Source organism: Pongo abelii, chromosome 10, assembly GCF_028885655.2.
Source record: "Pongo abelii isolate AG06213 chromosome 10, NHGRI_mPonAbe1-v2.0_pri, whole genome shotgun sequence".
NCBI lineage: Eukaryota > Metazoa > Chordata > Mammalia > Primates > Hominidae > Pongo > Pongo abelii.
In genome coordinates, this window is record NC_071995.2 from 12,890,733 (window position 1) to 12,915,296 (window position 24,564).

The 24,564-nt window shown below is 41.9% G+C and overlaps 1 protein-coding gene and 1 pseudogene across 7 annotated transcripts in view; one reads left to right on the forward strand and one right to left on the reverse strand.

The window, feature by feature from the left end:
• Positions 1-24,103, reverse strand: part of LRP6 (LDL receptor related protein 6) — a 152,059-nt gene extending 127,956 nt beyond the window's left edge. For 2 of the 7 annotated variants that reach the window (XM_054526844.2, XM_054526841.2), the window contains exons 1-2: positions 23,729-24,093; positions 1,355-1,748 (exon numbers count right to left, since the gene is read on the reverse strand). In XM_054526844.2, coding sequence (XP_054382819.1) covers positions 1,355-1,748; positions 23,729-23,783 — 449 coding nt within the window. In that variant the 5' untranslated portion in view covers positions 23,784-24,093. Of the gene's footprint in view, positions 1-1,354; positions 1,749-23,385; positions 23,526-23,728 lie in introns of those variants that run through there. The other 5 variants (XM_054526840.2, XM_054526839.2, XM_063712036.1 and 2 more) reach the window with 4 other exon arrangements.
• On the forward strand, positions 4,415-6,483 carry LOC100452382 (ubiquitin-conjugating enzyme E2 variant 1-like; annotated as a pseudogene).
• Positions 24,104-24,564: the final 461 nt, after the last annotated feature.

Consider the following 24,564-nt stretch of genomic DNA (forward strand, 5'->3'; position numbering starts at 1 on the left):
TCAAGATAAAGAAGCACATATAAACCTTTCTTCCATTCTCCCCAAGTTCTCATTTATTACATAAAAAGAATTCATTCCTTTCTATAAGTGAAATGAGTTTTAAAGCATTCTAATACAATTGAAAGCTAAAGAAAACAAAGTACTAAAATAGTACAGGTTATTTATCTTTGGATTTTAACCAAATATTAGTCATTTTAGGTTCATGTTCAGAGAGTTATCTATACTTAGCCATGATAGACTAGCCATGACAATTTATTCAATAAAGAAATATCACAAAATGGTATATACTAATAGTAGAAATGAGGCATAGTAACAGAGAAGCAATGTGGGGATACAGTTCACACTTTGAAATGAGATTTACTCAGAGCTTTAAGTTTTCCTTCTCATTAGAAAATAAACTTTTATTGCAAATACATGTTTAGCTAACTAGAAATGAGTTATTTAATAACTTATTTTTCATTCAATGCTGACATATTAAATAACGCTTCAGAATGTAACAAAAAAAACACTAGTATCACAATATCATTGTGTATATAAGTTATAAGATCTAGATTAGTCTATCTCATCTTGAGCTATCAAATACTTCTCGTTTTCATTCCTTCTCCTCTCTCTTTAAATTATCTTCTGATATCACAAAAAATAAATACAGAAGAAAACCCAAGAAATATAAACATGGCTATTAGAAACCCAAAACGATTTACAGAAACACTAAGAACACAACACACTGGGCACAGTGGCTCACACCCGTAATCCCAGCACTTGGGGAGGCCAAGGCAGAGCAACTGATCACTTAAGCCCAGGGGTTCAAGAGCAGCCTGGGCAACATGGTGAAATTCCGTCTCTACAAAAAAAAATTTTTTTGAGACAAAGTCTCACTCTGTTGCTCAGGCTGGAGTGCAGTGGTGCGAGCTCAGCTCACTGCAACCTCCGCCTCCCAGGTTCAAGTGATTTTTGTGCCTCAGCCACCCATCTAGCTAGGATTACAGACGTGCGCCACTACACCCAGCTAACAAAAAATTTTTTTTAGTTAGCCAGGTGTGGTAGCACACACCTAAAGTCCCAGCTACTTGGGAGGCTGAAATGGGAGGATCACTTCAGCCTGGGAGGCTGACAGTGCAGTGAGCTTTGATTGCACCACTGCACTACAGCCTGGGTGACAGAGCAAAAACCCTGTCAAAAATAATAGTAACACAACATAACTTTCCACATTCAAGTCTACTCAACAAAGAAGCCCAAAGAATCGAAAATTCCTGTTTTCGATCTTTCTTTTCTCATAGGGGTCAGGGTGGTGTATGTCAGTGGAGAAAAACCAAAAGGAGGAACGATGATCTTCGTACACTGTACAAAAACTTACCCACTTGAAGGATCTAAGGCAATAGCTCTGGGTTGATCCAACTCTTGCCAAAATAAAACTTTTCGTAAAGATCCATCTAAATTAGAAACTTCAATCCGATTAGTTTCAGAATCTGTCCAGTACAATTTTTCTCCAAGCCAATCACATGCCAGCCCATCGGGGGACAATAATCCAGAAACAACAACATTCTGTACACTCTCAGTTTTGTTAAATTCTGTTCGTTTAATGGCTTCTTCGCTGACATCACTCCAGTATATCAAGCCATGACTAAACACAAAGTCCACCGCAGCTGCATCCTCCAAGCCTCCAACTACAATCGTAGCATTCTCTTTGCCATTTGTAGCATCAACCAATCGCAAGTCCCGTCTGTTTGCATAAAGCAACAAAGGGGCCGCTAGAAAAAAAAAGAAAAATATGTAAGTGAAAAGGAAGAAAACGTATTGGTTCTTACAAACTGGGTTTCAAATCGGTATTAGTGAGCAAAGACTGCCGAAAATAAGAAAAGAGTAAATAAATCAGTAGGAGACCATCTAAAATTCTTTCACACACAAAATATTATTTTTGCAGCATTTAAAAAATAAGACATAGGAAAGGGGGGGAACTATTTCCACCACGATAGTCTTTTCTTGTTAAAATAACTCAGATAAAATTTTAAAGCCTGGCTATACCAAGAAGTGGCAATGATATGGAGCTACTGGAACATTCATACTCTACTGGGGTGAATGTAAAATGGTACAGCCACTTGGGAAAACAGTTTGGCAGTTCCCTAAAAGGTTAAACATACAACCTACTATACAATCCAAGGCAATAGCTAGGTATTGCTTATTCCACATCTAGGTATTTACTCAAGAGAAACAAAAACATATGTCAATACAAAGACTTATATGCAAATGCTCATAGCAATTTATTTGTAATAACCCAAACTGGAATCAACCCAAATGTCATCAACAGACTAATGGATAAAAAACTGTGATACTGCCATACAACAGAAAATAATGAACTCTTTGTACATGAAAAATGGGTGGATCTCAAAATAATTCAGAATGAAAGAAGCCAGGCCAAAACAAAGGTATATATTGCATGACTCTCATCTATATAAACTTTTACAAAGGGAAAACTTTTGTAAAAACACAAAGCAGAACAATGGCTGTCTCAAAATAGGAAGAGAGGGTGCAAAAGAATGAGGGGGAGGATTAAAAATGGGCATGAGCAAACTTTTGCAGGTGATGAGCTGTATTATCAATAATAATGATGGTTTCAGAGGTGTAAACATGTCAAAACTTATTAAATTTTACACTTGACATAAGCAAAATTTATTGGCTATCAATTATACCTTAATAAAACTGTTACAGTTTGACAGAAATAGTTCTTAGTAAAGCTACTTTATTCTGTTCTATATTACTATTAAAATGACCTTTGAAAAGACTCGAAACTAAATATAAAGCCAATCTTACAGAAATAACATTTAACTTTGAGAAAGTTGAGGCTGTTGGGAGTGAGGCAGTATAAATTCCATGTTTTTTGGTTTTTATTAAATATCTATTCCAAGCTTCTGACATTTACTTTCCTAGTATCAAGCAACAATTAAAAATCTAGAGCACTACTGTCCTACGGAACTTTCTGTGATGATGGAAATGTCCTCTCCACTGCATAACACAGTACCACCAGTCACACGCGGCTATGGAGCACTTAAAATGTGGCTAGTGTGACTACGAAATTAAGTTTTTAATTTTATATAATCTTTATTTTTTGAGACAGAGTTTTGCTCTTGTTGCCCAGGCTGGAGTGCAATGGCACAATCTCGGCTCACTGCAGCCTCCGCCTCCCAGGTTCAAGCAATTCTCCTGCCTCAGCCTCCTGAGTAGTTGGGATTACAGGTGCCCATCACTATGGGTCCGGCTAATTTTTTGTATTTTTACTAGAGGTGGGGTTTCGCCATGTTGACCAGGCTGGTCTTGAACTCCTGGCCTCAGGTGATCCACCCGCCTCGGCCTCCCAAAGTGCTGGAATTACAGGCGTGAGCCACTGCGCCCGGCCCCAATTTTATATAATCTTAATTCATTCCAATTTATACAGACAAGTGTGGCTAGTGGTAGTATTGGATAGCACACATCTAGAGGCTGGAATGCAGCACATAAATAAGGCAGCAAAAGTAAGACCAAGCCAGGCATGGTTCTCAAGGCACGGGAGTTCAAGACCAGCCTTGGCAACACATGGAAACCCCATCTCTACAAAAAAATGAATTTAAAAAATTAGCCAGGCATAGTGGTGCACACCTGTAGTACCAGGTAGTCAGGAGACTAAAATGGGAGGGTCACTTGAGCCCAGGAGTTTAAGGCTGCAGTGAACCTGGGTGACAGAGGGAGACCCCGTCTCAAAAAAAAAAAAAAAAAGAGTTATGATGCAATTATCTACATGATCTTCTTTCATAATTACTTACTAAAGGTCTACAACTGTGTCATCTGAAGCCAAGCCCAACTACTATTTAGAAGTAACCATTCCCCCTTTTTCAAGAAATTACTCCAATCTCAAAAAAGTATAAGAAAAAAGTTATGTTTACACTGATTTATAGACTGTCTGTCAAAGTTATAAATGTATACTATTTTCATCTATAAGTACAACATAAACTTCCCTAACTAAGCTTAAACCCAACTTTCTTAGTCAAAAACAAACTGGCAGACAGATTTTTTTTAAAGTGGCTAACCAATCTTTCTGCTTATTCTGTGCATCTGCTGCAGCTATTAGCAAATTCATAAACTTCCCTAACAGAGTCACTTTTAATTCATTTCAGACCTTCACACATCACACTGATTTATCAGTCCCCACAGAGCCCACTATACTGAGTCTCTCATACTATGGGCCAAATATAAATATCAGAAAAAAGGTCCCTACTAGTGAAGGATACAATGCTAAGTGCTGCATAAGGCTAAGGAATACCCACAAAACACTTAAAATTTAAAATCCAAGAGTGATAATCATCTAATATTTACTGGGCATGTTCTTTATGGCACTATCCTTGGAAACCTATATCAAAGCTATAGGACATTAGGTGGCAGCCAAATGTCTTTCATTGCTTTCAAGTCAAACTTTAACACTTCTACGTGTACTGAATATTTTTGGTCTACAAAATCCAAAAACACTTTCTAGTCATTTAAGGCCTCACAAGCATTCTGAGTCTCTTCTCCCTCCTGAAAATGGGTGAAGGAGGCAAAGTTAATCTTTTTTAAGTTAGCAATACTAGTTACAATTGAGGATTTGTAAAGGATTGTACCTAAATCTGCTGCACATAAACCACACTATTGAAAGGAAATTCCAGGGTTCATCCTGTCCAACCACCCTTCTGATGCCTGAATACTTTCTATTATATTGTCACCAGTATCTGTTCAGCAACATATTAAATGGGATATCTGATAGGTATAATTTGATTTGTAACATTGCTTTTATCTACCAAAGAGATACACTGGAACCACACACTTGCTCCCTGGAACATGCCAGTATCTTCCATTCCAGAGAGCTTACTTTCTGACTTCCTAGTATTCAGATAATCCAAATAATCACCATCACTTCTCTTTAGTGGAACACTCACAGTGCTCAGGAATCCTTGTTTTCCTTTATTAAACTCCTGGGAAACTTTCTCTACCAGCCTTTCTAAGCCTTTTCTACTTTTAAAGACTAATTTCCATGCCCTGAATCCTTTATCCTCAGATCATCTCATAAAACAAGCTCAGTGAAGCAGGATACAAGGTAAATGTCATACATCCCCAACATCTTAATTTATACCTCTCAAAATTTTCTCTCCACCCATCTTTCCTTACCTTGTCCTCAGTCTCAAATGACAAGACGGCCTTCCTCCCAAGGCTAAAGCAATACTTTTGGTTCAGCCTCCTTACCTCCTCTACAACTTTGCTCTATCAATTGTTCTGTATTTCTTGTATTTTCAATGGTTTATGCCAGGTTCCTTGCTATTGTTTTGTTTTAATAACCCTAACCTTGCTACCATCAGAATAATAATTATATTTCTACTAACTGCAAAATCTTCTAACATTGGTATATATACTTCATACTACCATTCATTAGCTATTACTCTTTTATCTAACTTCCTACCCATCACTCAACTGCAAGTGCTTTCTCTAAATCTTTATAACTAAATCCAATGGTCTTTTCTCAGTCTTTATTCTTTTTTTTTTTTTTTTTGAGGTGGAGTCTGGCTGTGTTGCCCCAGGCTGGAGTGCAGTGGTGCAACCTCGGCTCACTGCAAGCTCCGCCTCCCGGGTTCACGCCATTCTCCTGCCTCAGCCTCCCGAGTAGCTGGGACTACAGGCGCCCGCCACTACGCCCGGCTAATTTTTGTATTTTTAGTAGAGACGGGGTTTCACGGTGTTAGCCAGGATGGTCTCAATCTCCTGACCTCGTGATCCGCCCGCCTCGGCCTCCCAAAGTGCTGGGATTACAGGCTTGAGCCACCGCACTTGGCCTCTCAGTCTTTATTCTTAACAGCTCTAGAGCAGTCAACACTGTTGACTATATCCCTACCTATACAGAATGTTCTCCTCATACAATACTACCTATTTTTTCTTGCTTGTCTTGTTTCAAACCTTCCACTTCCTATACATAGGTATCCTAAGACTCTCTGTTGCTCCCAAATGAAAGAGTATAAAAAATTAAAGTTCACAAGCAACAGCGACACAAGGTGGCAGCCACCACAGGCTCGGGAGTAAAAGTCCCTTGCAATTTCCCACTTTTGGAAGAACTCAAAGAAGGCCAGAAAGGAGTAGGAGATGGCAGTTAGCTGAGGTCTAGACAATGATAGACATGACACTTACAAGACGTACAGGGATAATAATTGGGCCTGCAAGAACAATTTATGAAAACTGAATATACAGCCTTAAAATAGAATGTGGACCTAAATACCCAGAAGCATCCCCCTTTGTAAGATTTGTAACAAAAAATTAATATGAATGGAGTTAATAGTTCTAATGGATTGGTGGACCCAAGAGCCATATCAGTGCTAGCAAAATGGCAGAATTCATAGCACCAAAGTTGTCCTGTAAGAGCTTTGGCGCCTAATGGTGTCTAAAGAAAATATGAAACTCCCTCAGCCACCTGAAGGACAGTGTTACAGCAATTAACCGAAAAGCAAAACCACAGGACGGTGTTACAGCAATTAATCGAAAAGAAAAACCACAGGCCCTTCCCCTTCCCCCTCATTCAATTTAGGCAGTCTTCATTTTCCACAGTAGCAAACTTTCTAGATACGTCTTGTAGACCTCAAAGTACTGGAAAGGAAGCTCCCATTCAAAGGAAATTTATCTCAAGATGCTGTAAAACTAATTTTTTGTCCATTTGAAATATATAAGTTGTGCTATAACAAAAGGAAGGAAGGAAGAAGGGAAGGAAATAAATTAATTAATTAAAGTTCACCTGGTCAACAAGCAATTCTATGCGGCTAATTTCCAAAATATTATTTCCAGTTCTGTCCCTCTAACTTTTTGTTGGCCATCTCTACCTCCCATTAAATTAAATTAAATTCCCCCCAAACAACACCTTTCCCCCAAAACAACAAAATCCCTCACCAGTCAATGGCACACAATTCTAACCTTACTGGCATGCCTTGGAGCCATCTTTGAGCCCCTCCCCTTTTCCCCTAGTCTGACAATTACTGTCTTGTTGACTCTTATTTTACAAGCATGTCTTTAAATCTGCCTCCTCTTCTCTATTTTTAGAACCACTATCCTACTCTAGACCTTCATGACTTTAGGCCTAAAATATCCTAATAGTAAGTTATCTCAATATTTTCCCCTTTCCTTTTCTACTTCTAATACTTTTACTTTAGCCAACTCAAAAGCCATTCTGATTTCCCTTGCCTAAATTTACATAATGCCTCAATACCTCAGCCTTCCACCATGACTTCTACCTAGGACTCTAAATTAATCTTTTAGTCTCTGCATCATACAAACAGGTTTCAAAACATGTAAACTGGGAGTACATCACACCCATCATCGCAGAGTATTCATTTTCCTGCCTACTCCATACTTCTCTTTTTCTCCTAGCAAGCAAGTCCTTCAAGGCCAGAGTCAAACCTTACCTACTCTGCAACTCTTTCTAATTGACTCAGCTTTACTTCTTTTAATCCTTAGTCTTTAGTACTTACATGATATTAGCTTTCTTTTTAAGCATACTTCCTACCTCTAGGATCTCAGCCCTTGGAAACAAGAACCATACCTTATAACTAATTTTATCACCAATGCCTACTACAGTTCACTGCACATAGAAATATCATATACATATTTACTAATATTTTGGGGGTTTTGTTTTGAGACGAAATCTCACTCTGTCACCCAGGCTGGAGTGCAGTGGCACAATCTCAGCTCACTGCAACCTCCGACTCCCTGGTTCAAGAGATTCTCCTGCCTCAGCCTCCCAAGTAGCTGGGACTACAGGCACCCAACACCACACCCGGCTAATTTTTGTATTTTTAGTAGAGGCAGGTTTCACCATGTTGGCCAGGCTGGTCTTGAACTCGTAACTTCAAATGATCCACCCACCTCGGCCTCCCAATGTGCTGGGGTAACAGACGTGAGCCAACACACCTGGCTTGATTTTTTTCTTCTTCTTCGTTTTTCAAGATGGGGTTTCGCTCTGTCACCCAGGCTGGAGTGCAATGGTACAATCTGGGCTTAATGTAACCTCCACCTCCCAGGTTCAAGTGATTCTCCTGCCTCAGCCTCCCGAGTAGGTGGGATTACAGGTGCCCGCCACCACACCCAGCTAATTTTTTTGTATTTTTAGTAGAGACGTGGTTTTGCCATGTTAGCCAGGCTGGTCTTGAACTGCTGACCTCAAGTGATTCGCCCACCTCGGCCTCTGAAGTGCTGGGATTACAGGTGTGAGCCACCGTGCCCAGCCAAAGCCAGCTAAGATTTGATGGGTTTATTTGTAAGATGTTTTTAAGTGTTTATCAAATATTATAGTTATGTAAAACTAGATTTTAGTTTTCTCTGTTAAAATGACGGATTTTCTTCAGTTATTAGTTTGTCTTTTTGTTTTTTGTTTTTTGAGATGGAGTCTCGCTCTGTCACCCAGGCTGGAGGGCAGTGGTGGGATCTCAGCTCACTGCAAGCACCGCCTCCCGGGTTCACGCCATTCTCCTGCCTCAGCCTCCCGAGTAGCTGGGACTACAGATGCCCGCCACCACGCACGGCTCATTTTTTTGCATTTTTTTAGTAGAGACGGGGTTTCACCGTGTTAGCCAGGATGGTCTCGATCTCCTGACCTCGTGATCCACCCACCTCGACCTCCCAAAGTGTTGGAATTACAGGCGTGAGCCGCAGCGCCCCGCCCATTAGTCTGCTTTTAATAAAGAGGTTATTAAAGGTTTTCCTTTGCCTTCTGAATAATCTCCACAGAAGGCAAAGATTCTGTGTCTTACCAGAATTTCCTGGGCTTAATGCTGACTTTATAATGTCCTTAATTACTTAAAACTGTATTCACACCCTTGAAAGGGTAAGGTTCTTCACCATCTCATTACTTCCCATGCTTACTTTTTTCAATATTTTTTTTAAGAGACAGGGTCTCACCCTGTTGTCCAGGCTGGAGTATAGTGGCACAATCATGGCTCATTGCAGCGGCACAATCATAGCTCATTGCAGCTTCAAACTCCTGGGCTCAAACGATCCTCCTGCCTCAGCCTCCTGAGGAGCTAGAACTACAGGCATGAATCTTTCGCCCAGCTAATTTTTGTAGAGACAGGATCCCACCATGCTGCCCAGGCTGGTCTCAAACTCCTTGGCCTCAAGTGATCCTCCCATCTTGGCCTCCCAAAGCACTGAGATTACAGGCATGGGCCACCGCACTGAACTAAAATCTTTTTTTTTTTTTCCGGTCACTTTTGGTTAAATATGTAGCCAAGTATTTTTTTCCACAGTGGCCCATGATCCTATTTAATCAAATGTTCAAACCTCCTAAATGATGCCTTTTGTACCAACAACTGTCTTTGAGATTTCCCCTAAGGGGCCCTAGAAAATCAAAATTTCTTTTACCTTGTAAAAGAGAGATGTTAAAAATAATAGTTTATTTGATCAAACATTATGGGTCATATGGAAAGCACTGTCAAAGCAAGAGAGGCTTACCCTCCCTAAGTTTAAGTTAAATTTGTATAGGTAAAATGTTATTAATAGGGATATTTTGGAAGTTCTATGAAGGTATAAAGCTCCTAGAAATTCATCAATGCCCTCATTGTCCATGTCTATTATTCAGAGTTCTGGTGCTGGTTTGCCTGGTATTAGACAACAGTATAATGTCATCAGTCATAATTTCAGGGATTTTTTTTCCTCAATGTTAACTTGGTCATAATTTGACTTCTTTAATTTGAATATAGTATCTTCTAGGTTGGCTAATGGTTCTCAGTTAAGAATTCACACATTTACTTATGGAATGATATTATATAGAAGTTAACGACCTACTCCAGACTGCTAAATCTTTTTCCTTGATAACCTTGATACATTCTTGATATACTCTATATATATATATACATTCTTGATATACTCTTGACATATTCATGGTCCATTACATCTTAGGATTATATGTTTTTAGATTTTCTCTCTGCAATGAATATATTCATCTATATTCATAAATGACACGTACTAGTTCTTTAAAATAAGGTTAACCGGCTGGGCGCGGTTGCTCACACCTTAATCCCAGCACTTTGGGGGGCTGATGCAGGTTGATCACCTGAGGTGAGGAGTTTGAGACCAGCCTGGCCAACATGGCGAAACCCTGTCTCTACTAAAAATATAAAAATTAGCAGGGCGTGGTGGCGCGTGCCTGTAATCCCAGCTACCCAGGAGGCTGAGGCAGGAAAATCACTGGAACCCAGAAGGCAGAGGTTGCAGTGAGCCAAGATCGTGCCACTGAACTCCAGCCTGGGCAACACAGCAAGACTCTGTCTCAAAAAATAATAATAAAATAAGGTTAATCATTATGCTTATAGATATGCTTTTGTCTAACACTTTTTTGAGTTGATTTGATTTTAGTTTGCGTGCCACAAAAATCAAACTTCCTTGTCAATTTCATTATCTTTTCTAACAAATTTTCATAAGATCTTTCACTTTTTTTTTATTATTATACTTTAAGTTCTAGGGTACATGTGCACAATGTGCAGGTTTGTTACATATGTATACATGGGCCATGTTGGTGTGCTGCACCCATTAACTGGTCATTTACATTAGGTGTATCTCCTAATGCTATCCCTCCCCGCTCCCCCCACCCCACAACAGGCCCTGGTATGTGATGGTCCCCTTCCTGTGTCCAAGTGTTCTCAATGTTCAATTCCCACCTATGAGTGAGACATGCAGTGTTTGGTTTTTTGTCCTTGCAATAGGAGATCTTTCCCTTTAAAGTTATCAGTAATAGGTTAATCATCACCGTTTTAAGTCTTTTGTCATCTACAGATAGTTTTCTGTTTTACTCTAATGCTTCCCTGAAAGCACTTGCAAATCAGCTACAGGCCAGAGTGCACTTGTCTTCAATAAAAAAGGGCTATGGGCCAGGTGTGGTGGCTTACGCCTCTAATCCCCACACTTTGGGAAGCTGAGGTGGGCATATCACTGGAGCCCAAGAGTTCCAGACCAGCCTGAGCAACTTGGCGAAACCCCTTCTCTACCAAAAAAATACAAAATTAGCTGGGCATGGTGGCACACACCTGTGGTTGCAGCTACTAGGGAGGATGAGATGGGAGGATCGCTTGAGCCCAGGAGGTCAAGGCTGCAGTGAGCCAAGATTGTGCCACTGCACTCCAGCCTGGGTGACAGAGTGAGACTCTGTCTCAAAAAAAAAAAAAAAAAGAAAAAGAAAAAGAAAAACAACTATGCCAGGCAACCTGAACACACGCTTCTGATGGCATCACTTAAATAACTCTGAGACCACACCAGTGGACTGAGTCGGGATTTCCAAACAGCTAGTAGAGAAACAGATGGGTTCGTGAGACTGCTAACACAGATCCAGCAGAACAAGAATTAATTACATAGGACTGAATAAACTGATGAAGGATGATTATGGGTTTCATTTAAAATATTGCTGATGCCTTAGTGTCCTATTTTCTGGATATAAGGAACCCCCTTCTCTTTTCTCTGAAGCTATCTATAACTCACAACAATTTAAGGAGACTATGCTTTTGTAAACCGAAATAAACACTTATCTTTTTCTCCCCCGTCTTACTCCTCCAGAATTCAAAAACTCTTATTATTTTTATTTGCATGGCAATATAGTTATCTGCAGAGGTTCAATGAGTCTGCCTCCTAGCTGGAAACATTACTTATGCAACCAAGGCTTTGACTGGAATGCCACATTTGAAAATATTCATTTAATCAGGTATGACCAAACACTTTTAAGTTACAGTTGACTTTATGAACCAACGCTTACAGTCCTCTTAGGAAAACTGGCCTGGTAACTGGCTTACAGAGCTCCCAGCCTTGCAGGTGAATTAAGCAAGATCACTTCCCGGCAGGCTCAAAAATCCTAGAACACTTTGGGAACTTCAAGACAGGAATTCACCCAAATTTATAGGTATTGCAAGTGAAACCTGATGGTCAGTTCTTGACTTACCTTTATAGTCTCAAGAGGCATTTTAAAGTCCAATCAGATCCCTTAAAAAAACTTTCAGCAAGGCAATATTAAAAGACCTATTATATGATAAATTACTATTCTTGCTACACCTATGTAAATAATCAGGCCAAATCTAATGAGATCAACTTCTCAATGACTCTTATTCCATTGTCAGCAGTGACTGATTTTGTTTTAAACAAGGAGACTGACCAACAGGGAGGCTGACCAGTGCACATCACAACTGTCCATTACTTACTCATTGACTTGGCTTGAACAAACTTTAGTCAGGATTCTCTTCTCCCCACAAATTCCTAAACTTTGGCTTGCCCTAAGCTTAAGAAAGTAGACGCACAACTTCTTCCCTCATTCTGACCATCAGCTGACTGTAGGAAAAAAAAAAAAATGCTTTCCAGTTAAATAGTCCTGGTCATGCAATCTGCTCACCCCTACCTATTTGGCCCACATTCCCACAAAGTTCCTACTAGCCCTGCTTACTTCTTTCTATAAAAGAAAAGCCTTTTTTGGTTTGATTTTGAAGTGTGTTGCAGATCCTGTAGTAAGCATGTCCTTCTCCTGCAAAAATCCTTTCAAATAAAGTCTCTCCTTACCTAAGTCTAGCTTTGTTTTTGCTTTTGGGTTTGGTCTTTTTTTTGAGACAGAGTCTCACTCTGCCATCCAGGCTGGAGTGCAGTGGTGCGATCTCATCTCACTGAAACCTCCACCTCCCAGGTTCAAGCGATTCTCCCTCCTCAGCCTCTCAAGCAGCTGGGATTATAGGCACCACCACGCCTGGCTAAATTTTTTGTATTTTTTTGTAGAGATGAGGTTTCACTGTGTTGTCCAGGCTGGTCTCAAACTCTCAAGCTCAAGCGATCCTCTGCCATGGCCTTCCAAAGTGCTGGGATTACAGGTGTGAGCCACTGCACCCTGGCCTCAGCTTTGTTTTTATTTACAGTATAAGTACTATGACAAACTACCTATTTGCAAATGCCAAAATTTACATTAATATGTATTTCCCTCTATCAAAGTCATCAGCATCTCTTTCAAAACCACAAGAAGGCCCAGGTAAAATTAGGTACATACAGAAAGTCCTGCATGTAAAATTACTGTCCAGAGTACAAACAATCTGGCCTTAGTCATTCATCTTTCTGATTTATAAAATAAAGGAGCTGGCCCAGGTAATTTCTAATACCTCTTCTATTTTCTTACTCTAGCTAAGAATTTGGTAAAAAGATTTAACTGCGACAGGACGATTGACAGGGCTATTCAGAAACACGAGATACTGGTGAACTATTTAGTGCTTCTCCAGCAGAAAAACAGGAATTTAAAGTATTTTTTAGGCCAGGCGCAGTGGCTCACGCGCCTGTAATCCCAGCACTCTGGGAGGCAGAGGCGGGTGGATCACCGAGCCCAGGAGTTCAAGACCAGCCTGAGCAACACGGTGAAACCCCGTCTCTACAAAAAATACAAAAACTTAGTTGGGAGGATCACCAGAGCCTGGGAAGGTCCAGGCTGCAGTGAGCAATGATCGCACCACTGCACTCCAGCCTGGGTGACAGAGACACCAGCTCAAAACAAACAAACAAACAAACATAGGCCAGAGTGGTGGCTCATGCCTGTAATCCCAGCACTTTGGGAGGCCGAGACGAGCAGATCACTTGAGGTCAGGAGGTCAAGACCAGCCTGACCAACATAACCAAACCCCGTCTCTACTAAAAATACAAAAATTAGCCAGCATGGTGGCACACGCCTGTAGTCCCAGCTACTCAGGAGGCTGAGGCATGAGAATCACTTGAACCCAGGAGGCAGAGGTTGCAGTGAGCAGAGATTGTGCCACTGCACTCCTGCTTGGGTGATGAAGCAAGACTCTGTTTCAAAAAAAACAGATATTTTTTAACATATCAAAAGCTGAGATTCAGAAATAATTTCTCAAGGTAAAGACTCCAATAATCAAACCCACACTCATTTGAAAGTATTTAATATATCCATATAATGGATTACTCAGCCATTAAAAGGAATAAAGTACTGACACATGAAACATGAATGAACCTTGAAAATGTGCTAAGTGATAGAAGCTAGACACAAAAGGCCACATATTTTATCCCATTTATATGAAATATTCAGAGTAAGCAAATCCATAGAGACAGAAAGTAAATTCATGGTTACCAGAGGCTGAGGGAAGGGAGAAACGGGAAATGTATGGGTTTTGAGGGAGCAGGGGATGATAAGCGTTCTGGAATGAGATAGTGGTGATGTTTTACAACCCTGTGAGTATACTAAAAGCCACTGAACTAGACATTGTAAAATGGAGATATTTACTGTATGTGAATTATATCTCCAAAAAACTTGGTTTAAAAAAGTACTTGACAGGCCGGGTGCGGTGGCTCACGCCTGTAATCCCAGCACTTTGGGAGGCCGAGGCGGGCGGATCACGAGGTCAGGAGATCAGCGCATCCTGGCTAACACGGTAAAACCCCGTCTCTACTAAAAACAATACAAAAAAAAATTAGTTGGGCATGGTGGCGGGCGCCTGTAGTCCCAGCTACTCAGGAGACTGAGGCGGGAGAAGGGCGTGAATCTGGGAGGCGGAGCTTACAGTGAGCCGAGATCGCGCCACTGCGCTCCAACCTGGGTGACAGAGCAAGACTCCCTCTCAAGGAAAAAAAAAAAAAAAGTACTTGATAGACGGGGCTTAATGAAAAAAAAAAAGAAAAGAAAGAAAAAAGTACTTGAGGCCAGGCACGGTGGCTCATGCCTGTAATTGCAGCACTTTGGGAAACCAAGGCAGGAGGATCACTTGAGCCCAGGAATTCGAGACCAGTCTGAGCAACTTAGTAAGACCCTATCTCTACAAAAAAAAAAAAAAGAAAAAAGAAAAATTAAAAATGAGCCGGGCGTGGTAGCACGCGCCTATAGTCCCAGCTACTCAGGAAGCTGAGGCAGGAGGATTGCCTGAGACCAGGAGGTCCAGGCTGCAGGGAGCCGTGATAGCATCACACCACACTCCAGCCTAGGAAACACAGTGAGACCCTGTCTCAAAAAAAAAAAAAAAAAAAAAACTAATTATATTAGTGCAATATATCCTAAAACCAGAAAACACATTACATAGTCCACACCTCGAATTCAATCTCAGATATGAATATGCTGATTTTTTAGTAGTCTATTTAACATATCTAATCTGTGCTAAGAAATCTTTATTTATTTATTTTGAAAGACAGGGTTTTGTCTGTGATATGCAGTGCAGTGGCACGATCATGGCTCACTGTAGCCTTGAGTTCCTGGGCTCAAGTGATCCTCCTGCCTCAGCCTTATAAGCAGCTGAAACTACAGGCATGTGCCATCGTGACCAGATAATTTTTTATAGAGATGGAGGTCTTGCTATGTTTCCCAGGCTGGTCTTGAACTCCTGACCTCAAGTGATCCTCTCGCCTTGGCCTCCTAAAGAGATGGGATTACAGGTGTGAGCCACCGTGACCCAGACTAAGAAATCTTTGTAATCGTTACAAATTTATAATTTAACTATAGCTAATGAACGACTGAGTTAAAACACAAAATGGCGTTCCAAATAAATGTCATAAAAATTCACATCTTTTTATATTACTTTAAATGTAAAATTTACAGTGCTCAGTATGTGCAAACCTCTGGTACATGGTGCATATAAAGGGGAAAAACATCTATTCTTCAAAAACTTTTCATCAAAGAGCTATTTCTGCATTAGCATAAATCTAGAAGGTTACAAATAAAGACAATATAATGTGTAGCTAAGAATTCATGGTAATGAAGTTCACTCGTCACCTTTCTCAGACTTGCAAAACACAGTATCTTTAAACTGGATATATGGATACACAGTACTTAAATTATACGTACCAATAAAGCTAGTCAATAGTGAGGAAGACTCCTATCCCTTGTAGTCCTTTACTTGTAGTTTGGGTCTAGTAGTGATAAAACAATGACTAAGACCATTAGAGAAAATATCCTCCTGGTCAAACATATATAATTTGATAAAGGTAGGTTTCCAATATTTGGGTGACTATTTTCTTGGGGGAAAAAAAAATGACAGCCGTGTGCAGCGGGTTCACGCCTGTAAGCCCAGCACTTTGGAAGGCCAAAGCGGGTGGATCACCTGAGGTCAGGAGTTCGAGACCAGCCTGGCCAACATGGTGAAACCCCATCTCTACTAAAAACACAAAAATTAGGTAGGCGTGGCAGTGGGTGCCTGTAATCCCAGCTACTTGGGAGGCTGAGACAGGAGACTCACTTGAACCCAGGAGGCAGAGGTCACAGTGAGCCAAGATCATGCCACGGCACTCCAGCCTGGGTGACAGAGCGAGACTCCATCTCAAAAAAAAAAAAAAAAAAAAAAAAAAAAGACTACTGCTGGTCATGTTATTTTTATTGAGAGTCTCATCAATAACTTTAGGCCTGGTGTTAATAACTTACATAACTTAATGTAGTTTTCTGCCTAAAAATATAATTTCATTTTGCATCCCCAATCTCCTCCTGAAATTAGTTCCAAAATATTTAAGCACTTATACAAGGTCCTTCCAAGCAAGATATTACAGAAACTACAAGTTATGATACCGCTAAAAGGATCAAGCATCAAAGTATCAATAATTTTCACCGAAGAGTCCAAGCACATTTTAAAATTTTCTAGCCTCACACCCAAACAGCTTGAACCTTTAGTGAGAATACTCACTGCCACAAACACGAACAGCTTGAGAAACAAAAGCATATGTTAATAATACCAAATAACCTTGTTTCCTTGTATTTATGTACTGACAAATTGTATTTTAAAACAAATAATTTTAAGAGCAAACAGCCTGTTCTTAGATTGCCTAGTCTGTATATTTGACTAAATTTCAAAGTTACTCATATAAAACAGTGTTTTATTCACTGAAGTGAGGCTTACTTTACAGAAGATAAACACCCTTATCCAAAGTGAAAACATGCAATGCAGAAACTCAGTATAGCATTCAGCCATCCTGCAGAAAGAAATCCACCAACTGAATAATTGTTGTAAACAAATAATGCAATTTCTCAATCAGATGTCTTGATAAAATTATTTTGCCCATACTCAACTCTTTAATAAGTATCACAATCATTTGAACTGTCTGTTCTGTAGCTTATTTATAATAATCATCACCTAAAATAGTTAAGGCAATCCTTTACAAAATAAATTTAGGCCAGGCGCGGTGGCTCACGCCTGTAATCCCAGCACTTTGGGAGGCCGAGGCGGGTGGATCACGAGGTCAGGAGATGGAGACCAACCTGGCTAACATGGTGAAACCCCGTCTCTACTAAAAATACAAAAAAAATTAGCCGGGCGTGTTGGCGGGCGCCTGCAGTCCCAGCTACTCGGGAGGCTGAGGCAGGAGAATGGCGTGAACCCGGGAGGCGGAGCTTGCAGTGAGCCGAGATTGCGCCACTGCACTCCAGCCTGGGCGACTGAGCAAGACTCCGTCTCAAAAAAAAAAAGAAAAAAAATTTAGTGTCATTCCGTTTTATATCAAACAAAACAGAAATTGTCATAAGTAAAAGTATTTTATGGAGCTTTTATTTCAGTTGCAGAAGAATAAAAAAAAAATCCAAAACCACTGGCCTAAAACTATCAACTGCCAAAAACAGTGCCCAGGACATAGCGACACTTAAAATGTTTTAGAAGTCTTTCCAGAGTATAATGTTTCTTTTAATTCGGCCATCTTAATAATAGCAACCATTTATTCAATGTCTACTATTGACTGTGCGTTGTACTACCCCTTTACAAACATTTCGTCAGTTCTCACAGAAGTCTTGCAAGTTATATCCCCACCTAACAGGAAAGGAAATAACTTGTCCAAAGGAACACAAAGCGGCAGAAGAGTTTAACTTGGCCTGTTTAACAACAAGCCATGTCTTTCTGCTATAGTACTTTCTATATAATCTTCTCTAAATATAAACTTTCAATAGAATTTCTATAATGAAAATTATCTTTCTCAGAGTAGTTACCCACGGCCTAAATAGCACTAAACATTGTTTTTCCAGTATGCTCAAAATATTTAAACAAAAAATATACGTTCTCATAAAATATTTTCCATTAATATATCCCTTCCCAGAATCTCCTTTGATATTTAAAACAGTGCTTTCTGACAGCCAAAGCATATATAAGGACACAGTAGTTCAGTACAGCAAATGGAAAAACTTCCAATTAAAGCAAAGAAAAAAAATCTCTTAAAAATTGAACCATGGCCGGGCGCGGTGGCTCACGCCTGTAATCCCAATACTTTGGGAGGCCGAGGCGGGCGGATCACGAGATCAGGAGATGGAGACCATCCTGGCTAACACGGTGAAACTCCATCTCTACTAAAAATACAAAAAATCAATCGGGCGTGGTGGCGGGCGCCTATAGGCTGATGAGGCAGGAGAACGGCGTGAACCGGCAAGGCAGAGCTTGCAGTGAGCTGAGATCACGCCGCTGCACTCCAGCCTGGGCGACAGAGCAAGACTCCGTCTCAAAAAAAAAAAAAAATTGAACCACAGGAAATCACTATTAGCCCTTCTGATAACAAGCTAAAACCTTAAAATTTAATAACCAGACAAATTATTATTTAGCCAAATGAGCAAACCTGAGCCAGGTAAGTAAACAGGAATGGCAGTATCAAATTAACTATATGAAACTGTCATCAAATATCAATGTAATACTTGACAAGTTTGGAAAATAATAGGTTAAACAAAGTTAAAACCGGTCTCTTTACCTCAGGACTTTTCAGAACCCTTAATGTGTTAACATGAATTCTAATCTCCAAATAAAGTGCACAGAGATCACTCAAGGTTACACAATAAATTTAGAACCATAACTTAATTCTCCTGATTCCCACTCCAAAATTTGTTCTACTTCCCCAAGACTCTATAACACCTGATTTTAAAGGAAGAAAAGGATCACTTCTACAGAAATACAAGATGCAAAACATTAGTGGTTTGTTCCAACAATATTTACCAACAGCCCACCAAAACAAAAAAAAAGTAACAAAGAATTTTTATATAACAAGCCTCCTCAAAAAAAGCTAAAAAGGCCAGGCGCGGTGGCTCACGCCTGCAATCCCAACACTTTGGGAGGCAGAGGTGGGTGGATCACCTGAGGTCAGGAGTTCGAGACTAGCCTGACCAATATGGTGAAACCCCATCTCTACTAAAAATACAAAAATTAGGCCGGGCACAGTGGCTCACACCTGTAATCCCAGCAGTTTGGGAGGTCAAGGCGGGTGGATAACTTGAGGTCAGGAGTTCAAGATCAGCCTGACCAATATGGTGAAAGCCCGTCTCTACTAAAAATATAAAAATTATCCAGGCATGGTGGTGTGCACCTGTGGTCCTAGCTACTCAGGAGGCTGAAACAGGAGAATTGCTTGAACCCAGGAGGCAGAGATTGCAGTGAACTGAGATCATGCCACTGCACTCCAGCCTGGGCGACAGGGTGAGACACCGTCTCAAAAACAAAAAAAATACAAAAATTAGTCAGGCGTGGTGGCAGGCGCCTGTAGTCTCAGCTACTCAGAAGGCTGAGACAGGAGAATCGCTTGAACCGAGGAAGCAGAGATTGCAGTGAGCCAAGATCGCGCCACTGCACTTCAGCCTGAGCGACAGAGCGAGACTCCGTCACAAAAAAAAAAAAAAAAAAGCAAGCTAAGAAATAGTATTTCACAGATTACACACACCGATGGTATTCCAAAACCTATATTCTTATCAAAAATACTTCCAGTAGAAAATCAGATATTATTTTTTCTCATCAGTACCCGAATGGAACTAAGAAAATGGTAAGGATGGCAACCTAAACTGTGAGACCCATTAGATTAGGAAACACATTGTTTTACTCACCATCAGTACCAGAGGCCGACATACAGGAGGTATTCCATACATAATTGCTAAAAGAATGAATAATAAATCCCTGCCCCATCTTTAATTAACCTACCTTTATTAAATTACAGTATCTCTGAATCTGAGTTTCCCCACTTACAAATAAACTGGTGAGGCTCAAACGACCAAGATCCCTTTCACTTTTAAGAATGTGTGAATCTGGACCAGGCATGGTGGCTCACACCTGTAATCCCAGCACTTTCGAAGGCCGAGGTGGGCAGATCACCTAACGTCAGGAGTTCAAGACCAGCCTGACCAACAAGGAGAAACCCCATCTCTACTAAAAATACAAAAAAAAAAAAATTAGCCAGGCATGGTGGTGCATGCCTGTAATTCCAGCTACTCAGGAGGCTGAGGCAGGAGTATCGCTTAAACCCGGGAGGCGGAGGTTGCGGTGAGCCGAGATCATGCCATTGCACTCTAGCCTGGGCAACAAGAGCAAAACTCTGTCTTAAAAAAAAAAAAAAAAAAATGTGTGAATCTGGCCGGGCGTGGTGGCTCACACCTGTAATTCCAGGACTTTGGGACACCGAGGCGGGAGGATCATGAGGTCAAGAGATCGAGACCATCCTGGCTAACACAGTGAAACTCCGTCTCTACTAAAAAATAAAAAAAAAATGAGTCCCAGCTACTCAGGAGGCTGAGGCAGGAGAAAGGTGTGAATCCGGAAGGCAGAGCTTGCAGTGAGCCTAGATCACACCAATGCACTCCAGCCTGAGCAACAGAGCAAGAATCCATCTCAAAAAAAAAAAAAAAAAAAGAATGTGTGAATCTGCACCTGTAATCCCAGAACTCTGAGAGGTGGAGGTGGGAGGATCACCTGAGCCCAGGAGTTTAAGACCATCCTGGGCAACATAGCAAGACTCTGGCTCTATAAAAATTAGCCAAGTGTTATGGCACACAACTGTGGTCCCAGCTACTTGGGAGGCTGAGGTGGGAAGATCACATGAACACAGGAGGTCCAGGCTGCAGTGAGCAGCGATCATGCCACTGCACTCCAGCCTAGGCAACAGAGCAAGACCCTACCTCCAAAAAAAAAAAAAAAAGGAATTCATGAACCTGGCCAAGCATGGTGGTGGCTCACACCTGTAACCTGTAATCCCAGCACTTTGAGAGGATCACTTGAGGCCAGGAGTTGGAGACCAGCCTGGGCAACATACCAAGACATCCCCACACCAACCCCATATCTACAAAAAAAATTGGGGGCATAGTGGCACGTGCCTATAGTTCAGAGCTTTAGGAGGATGAAGCAGGAGGATCACTTAAGCCCAAGACTTTGAGACTGCAATGAGCTGTGATTACACCACTGCACCCCAGACTGAGTGATGAAGCAAGACGTTGTCTCTTTAAAAAAAAAAAAAAAAAAATTGTGAACATTATACAAATTAAATCTCAAATCATGAAAGCATTTGAGGATATGTCCCTGAACAAGCAAAAATTATAGCAAAAAGTAACATTAACAAGGCACTTCATATTATTTAATTTAAAACACCCAATAACCCTGCAAACTAGTCAGGTATCATTATCCACACCACCAGTAAAGAAACTGAGACCTAGAGAAGCGGACTAGACCAGAACCACAAAGTTATGAAGTTGTGACGCTTGGGCTTTAAATCCAAGATTTTAGTATTGAAATTCCCAAATCTTTCCTTTCTACCTTGTCATGTGATGATAGAGATAGGGACACAGCACTAACAGTATTCCCTGGCTTTCTGCTACCAATTCAACAGGGCTACAGGACAGAAGGTCTCCCAGACTCTCACATACCCCATCACACCCAGCCAATGTTAAAGCTCCAATTCTTTGTGGGGGAAAAAAAATGACCTAAATGCAACAAATCAATCAGATTTTTCTCCTGGGAGCCCAAGGTTGACTAAATATCTTTACTATAACAGAGGATGACATTCTCAAAGAATGAATTAATTCTAAATTATGAACAAAAATCTTTTACATCAAAAGACAGTTTTACTTCAAATAATATGTACTCACAGCTAAGTACAGTACTGTTACATATTAGAAGACCACCTTACACCATATTTTGCCATATTTAAAACGAGAGCTCCACTTCTGAAAACTTTGCTAGTGGAAACGAGACAATTTATTACCTCTTCCAGGTCTTGTTACATAAATAAGTGCAACCTATCTAAATTCCAATAATGAACAAACCCAGCTCTGGTCTCAAAGCTGGTGTTAAACGGCATTTACATCACACACTTCTCCAAGAAATACAACTAGACAACCAGAAACATCCCAAGTTATAAGTTTCCCCACGACTCTAACCAATCAGCTGGTTCTCATATTTGTCAACCCTATTAATCTTATGTCTTAAAATACATACATATTCTTATGTCAAATATAGTTGTTTCTAACAGCTACAGCAAAACCCCTTTCAATAGAGTATGCCATAATAAAATAAGTATATACTTATGAAACCTCTCCAGTACATAACACTTCATTAAAATTTCTGCCACAAAAATCTAATGAGCACTACCTTTTCTGGGGTTTACATGTGGGAAAACTTTGTAATATGCTTAGAGTATCAAGTACAAGTAATATAACATGCAAACGCAATGCTGCATTACTACAGAGTAACTGAAGAAAGTATTTCTCCTCCTCCAAAAAAAAGTCAATCATTCTCATCCAAAATACATATACACAGTACACACAAAAATATACACCTGTCACAGACTATTAGTTACTATTAGTGTTCTGTAAACTTAAATTAGTTTGGAGAACTTAACAAAAGTTTAGCTTGTTAACACCTAAAAATCTCCAGCGACCAGCGGTCACACGCCTGAAAAGAACTTATCATGAACGCCAGTGAGAACTTTAACAAACCAAAACTACAAGCCACCGTATCGAGCAGTACTTAAATTCCTCTGCTGGTAAATGCTCCACAGTCATCACAGCCATCTCAAGTTCAACACTAAATAGTTTGAGAAGAGCTGCCGAAGGGCCAGTCAAAAATCTTTGTGAACTGTCACAAAAGTCACAGAGCATGTGTCAGCTTTGCAGTCCAATTCAAAACATAATAGTACCATCGAATTCAAGCGATTCCCAGAGCAAATTATCTCGAACAGCCTATGCAATTTACCAAAGTGCCAAGCAGTCCCCAGGGGTGCAGAGCAAATTATCATTTTGGTCCCAGGACCGGCTCCTCTTCACACGAGGATGAATTTCCCTTAGTGCCAACTGTACACTTGCATACTCCGAAAATAGGGGCAAGCCGTGAATACCAGAGGTTACAAGGGCAATGTTTTATTTTATTATGGGCTGAAGCTCAGAAGGCTCCCAATGCTGAAACGCTCGACCTATAACCCCGGAGTCACTTTCCAACTACGCTCTCACCCAGGTTCATTATATCCCAAACGGAAGCCAATCATTACCTGTAACAAGGCCTGGAAAAAATAGCAAGAGGGCTTTAAAAGTTCACCGAAGAAACACCGAAACGGGGTGGGGAGTGGGTGGGGGGGCTTCGATGGATAAGGCCAACCTTAAAGCATCTCGGACTCAAACATTTTAAAAGCCAAAATACGTACAAAGACCCTTTTCCCTGGAAGACCCCAGGCAGAGAGAGGCACACAGACACTCAGTCATCCCGACAGCATGGGGTGCCAAGGGTTCCCTAAGACCAGCAGCCGGGATCGAAGCTCCGATGTGTCCGGGGAAGGTCTGGGAAACCAGGCCAGGTCCGCATTGTGGCCGGGCGGTGCGCGCAGCCCCTGCTCCCGGGCCCCTTTCTCTCCCCCTCCCCACGACCAGGCCTCTCCCCACTCCTCTCCCCTTCTCCCTCCCTCCGTCCCTCCCCTCCCGCTAGACACATACAACAAGGCCACCTCCCCCCGAAACCCACCAACTTTCCAATGCCCCCACTCTTCCCACCTCTCAGAAGCACACAGAAGCTGCAGGCCAGGAGGCTCCTCAGGACGGCCCCCATCTTCCCTTCTCGCGTTCTCTTCTCTCACCGGCGAGGGGTGGCCAGAAGAGGGGGAGGCGAGGAGCCGGGGCGGCCGCCGCAGCGGCAGGGCTGCACGCTCATGCTTCCCAGCTTCCCAGCGAGAGAAGAAAGAAAGGGGCACGTCAAGGTTCCGCGCGCGCCGCCGCCGCCTTCTCTACCGCGCCGCTCGGCCCCGGGCTCGCGCGACGCCAGCGTCTGCTTCCATCCCGCCGCCTCCTCCCCCGGCGCCCCGCTTCCCCCGCGCAGCTCCTCATTCAGCCTCTGCCTCGCGCAGCGGCGCAGGGATACGGTCGGTCCGCCCCTTAGGGTCGCCGCGACCGTGTCCCTGCGCGCAACGAGCCCCCTCCCCCGGCACTGCCTCCTGTACTGCCAGGGAAAGGAGTCCGCAACCGCACGCACGGCCTCTGCCTGAGACCCTGGGAGAGGTTCTGGGCTAGCAGAGGCGAACTGGGAGAGAAAGCCTCCTCCCGGCGGCGCATTCCAGCGGGATTCTTTCCCGGACCGGCCGCTTCGGCCCTCCCCGCGGAGGGCGTGAGGCGGCGTCGAACAACATTGGAGCCGGCGTGGTCGGGACTACTTTCTGCGGCTCGGCGGGGCAGCCGTCTGCCCCGCTCTTTGTGCGGCCGCCGCCGGCAGGGCCAGGTGGGGCTCTGGTGTCGCGCCCCCAGCCACCTGGGACTGCCCAGCCGCGGTGCACGCGCGGGGAGCCAGGGCGGATCCCGTTGCGGGGTGATCAGCTCCGTCTTCGGGGTTGGAAATC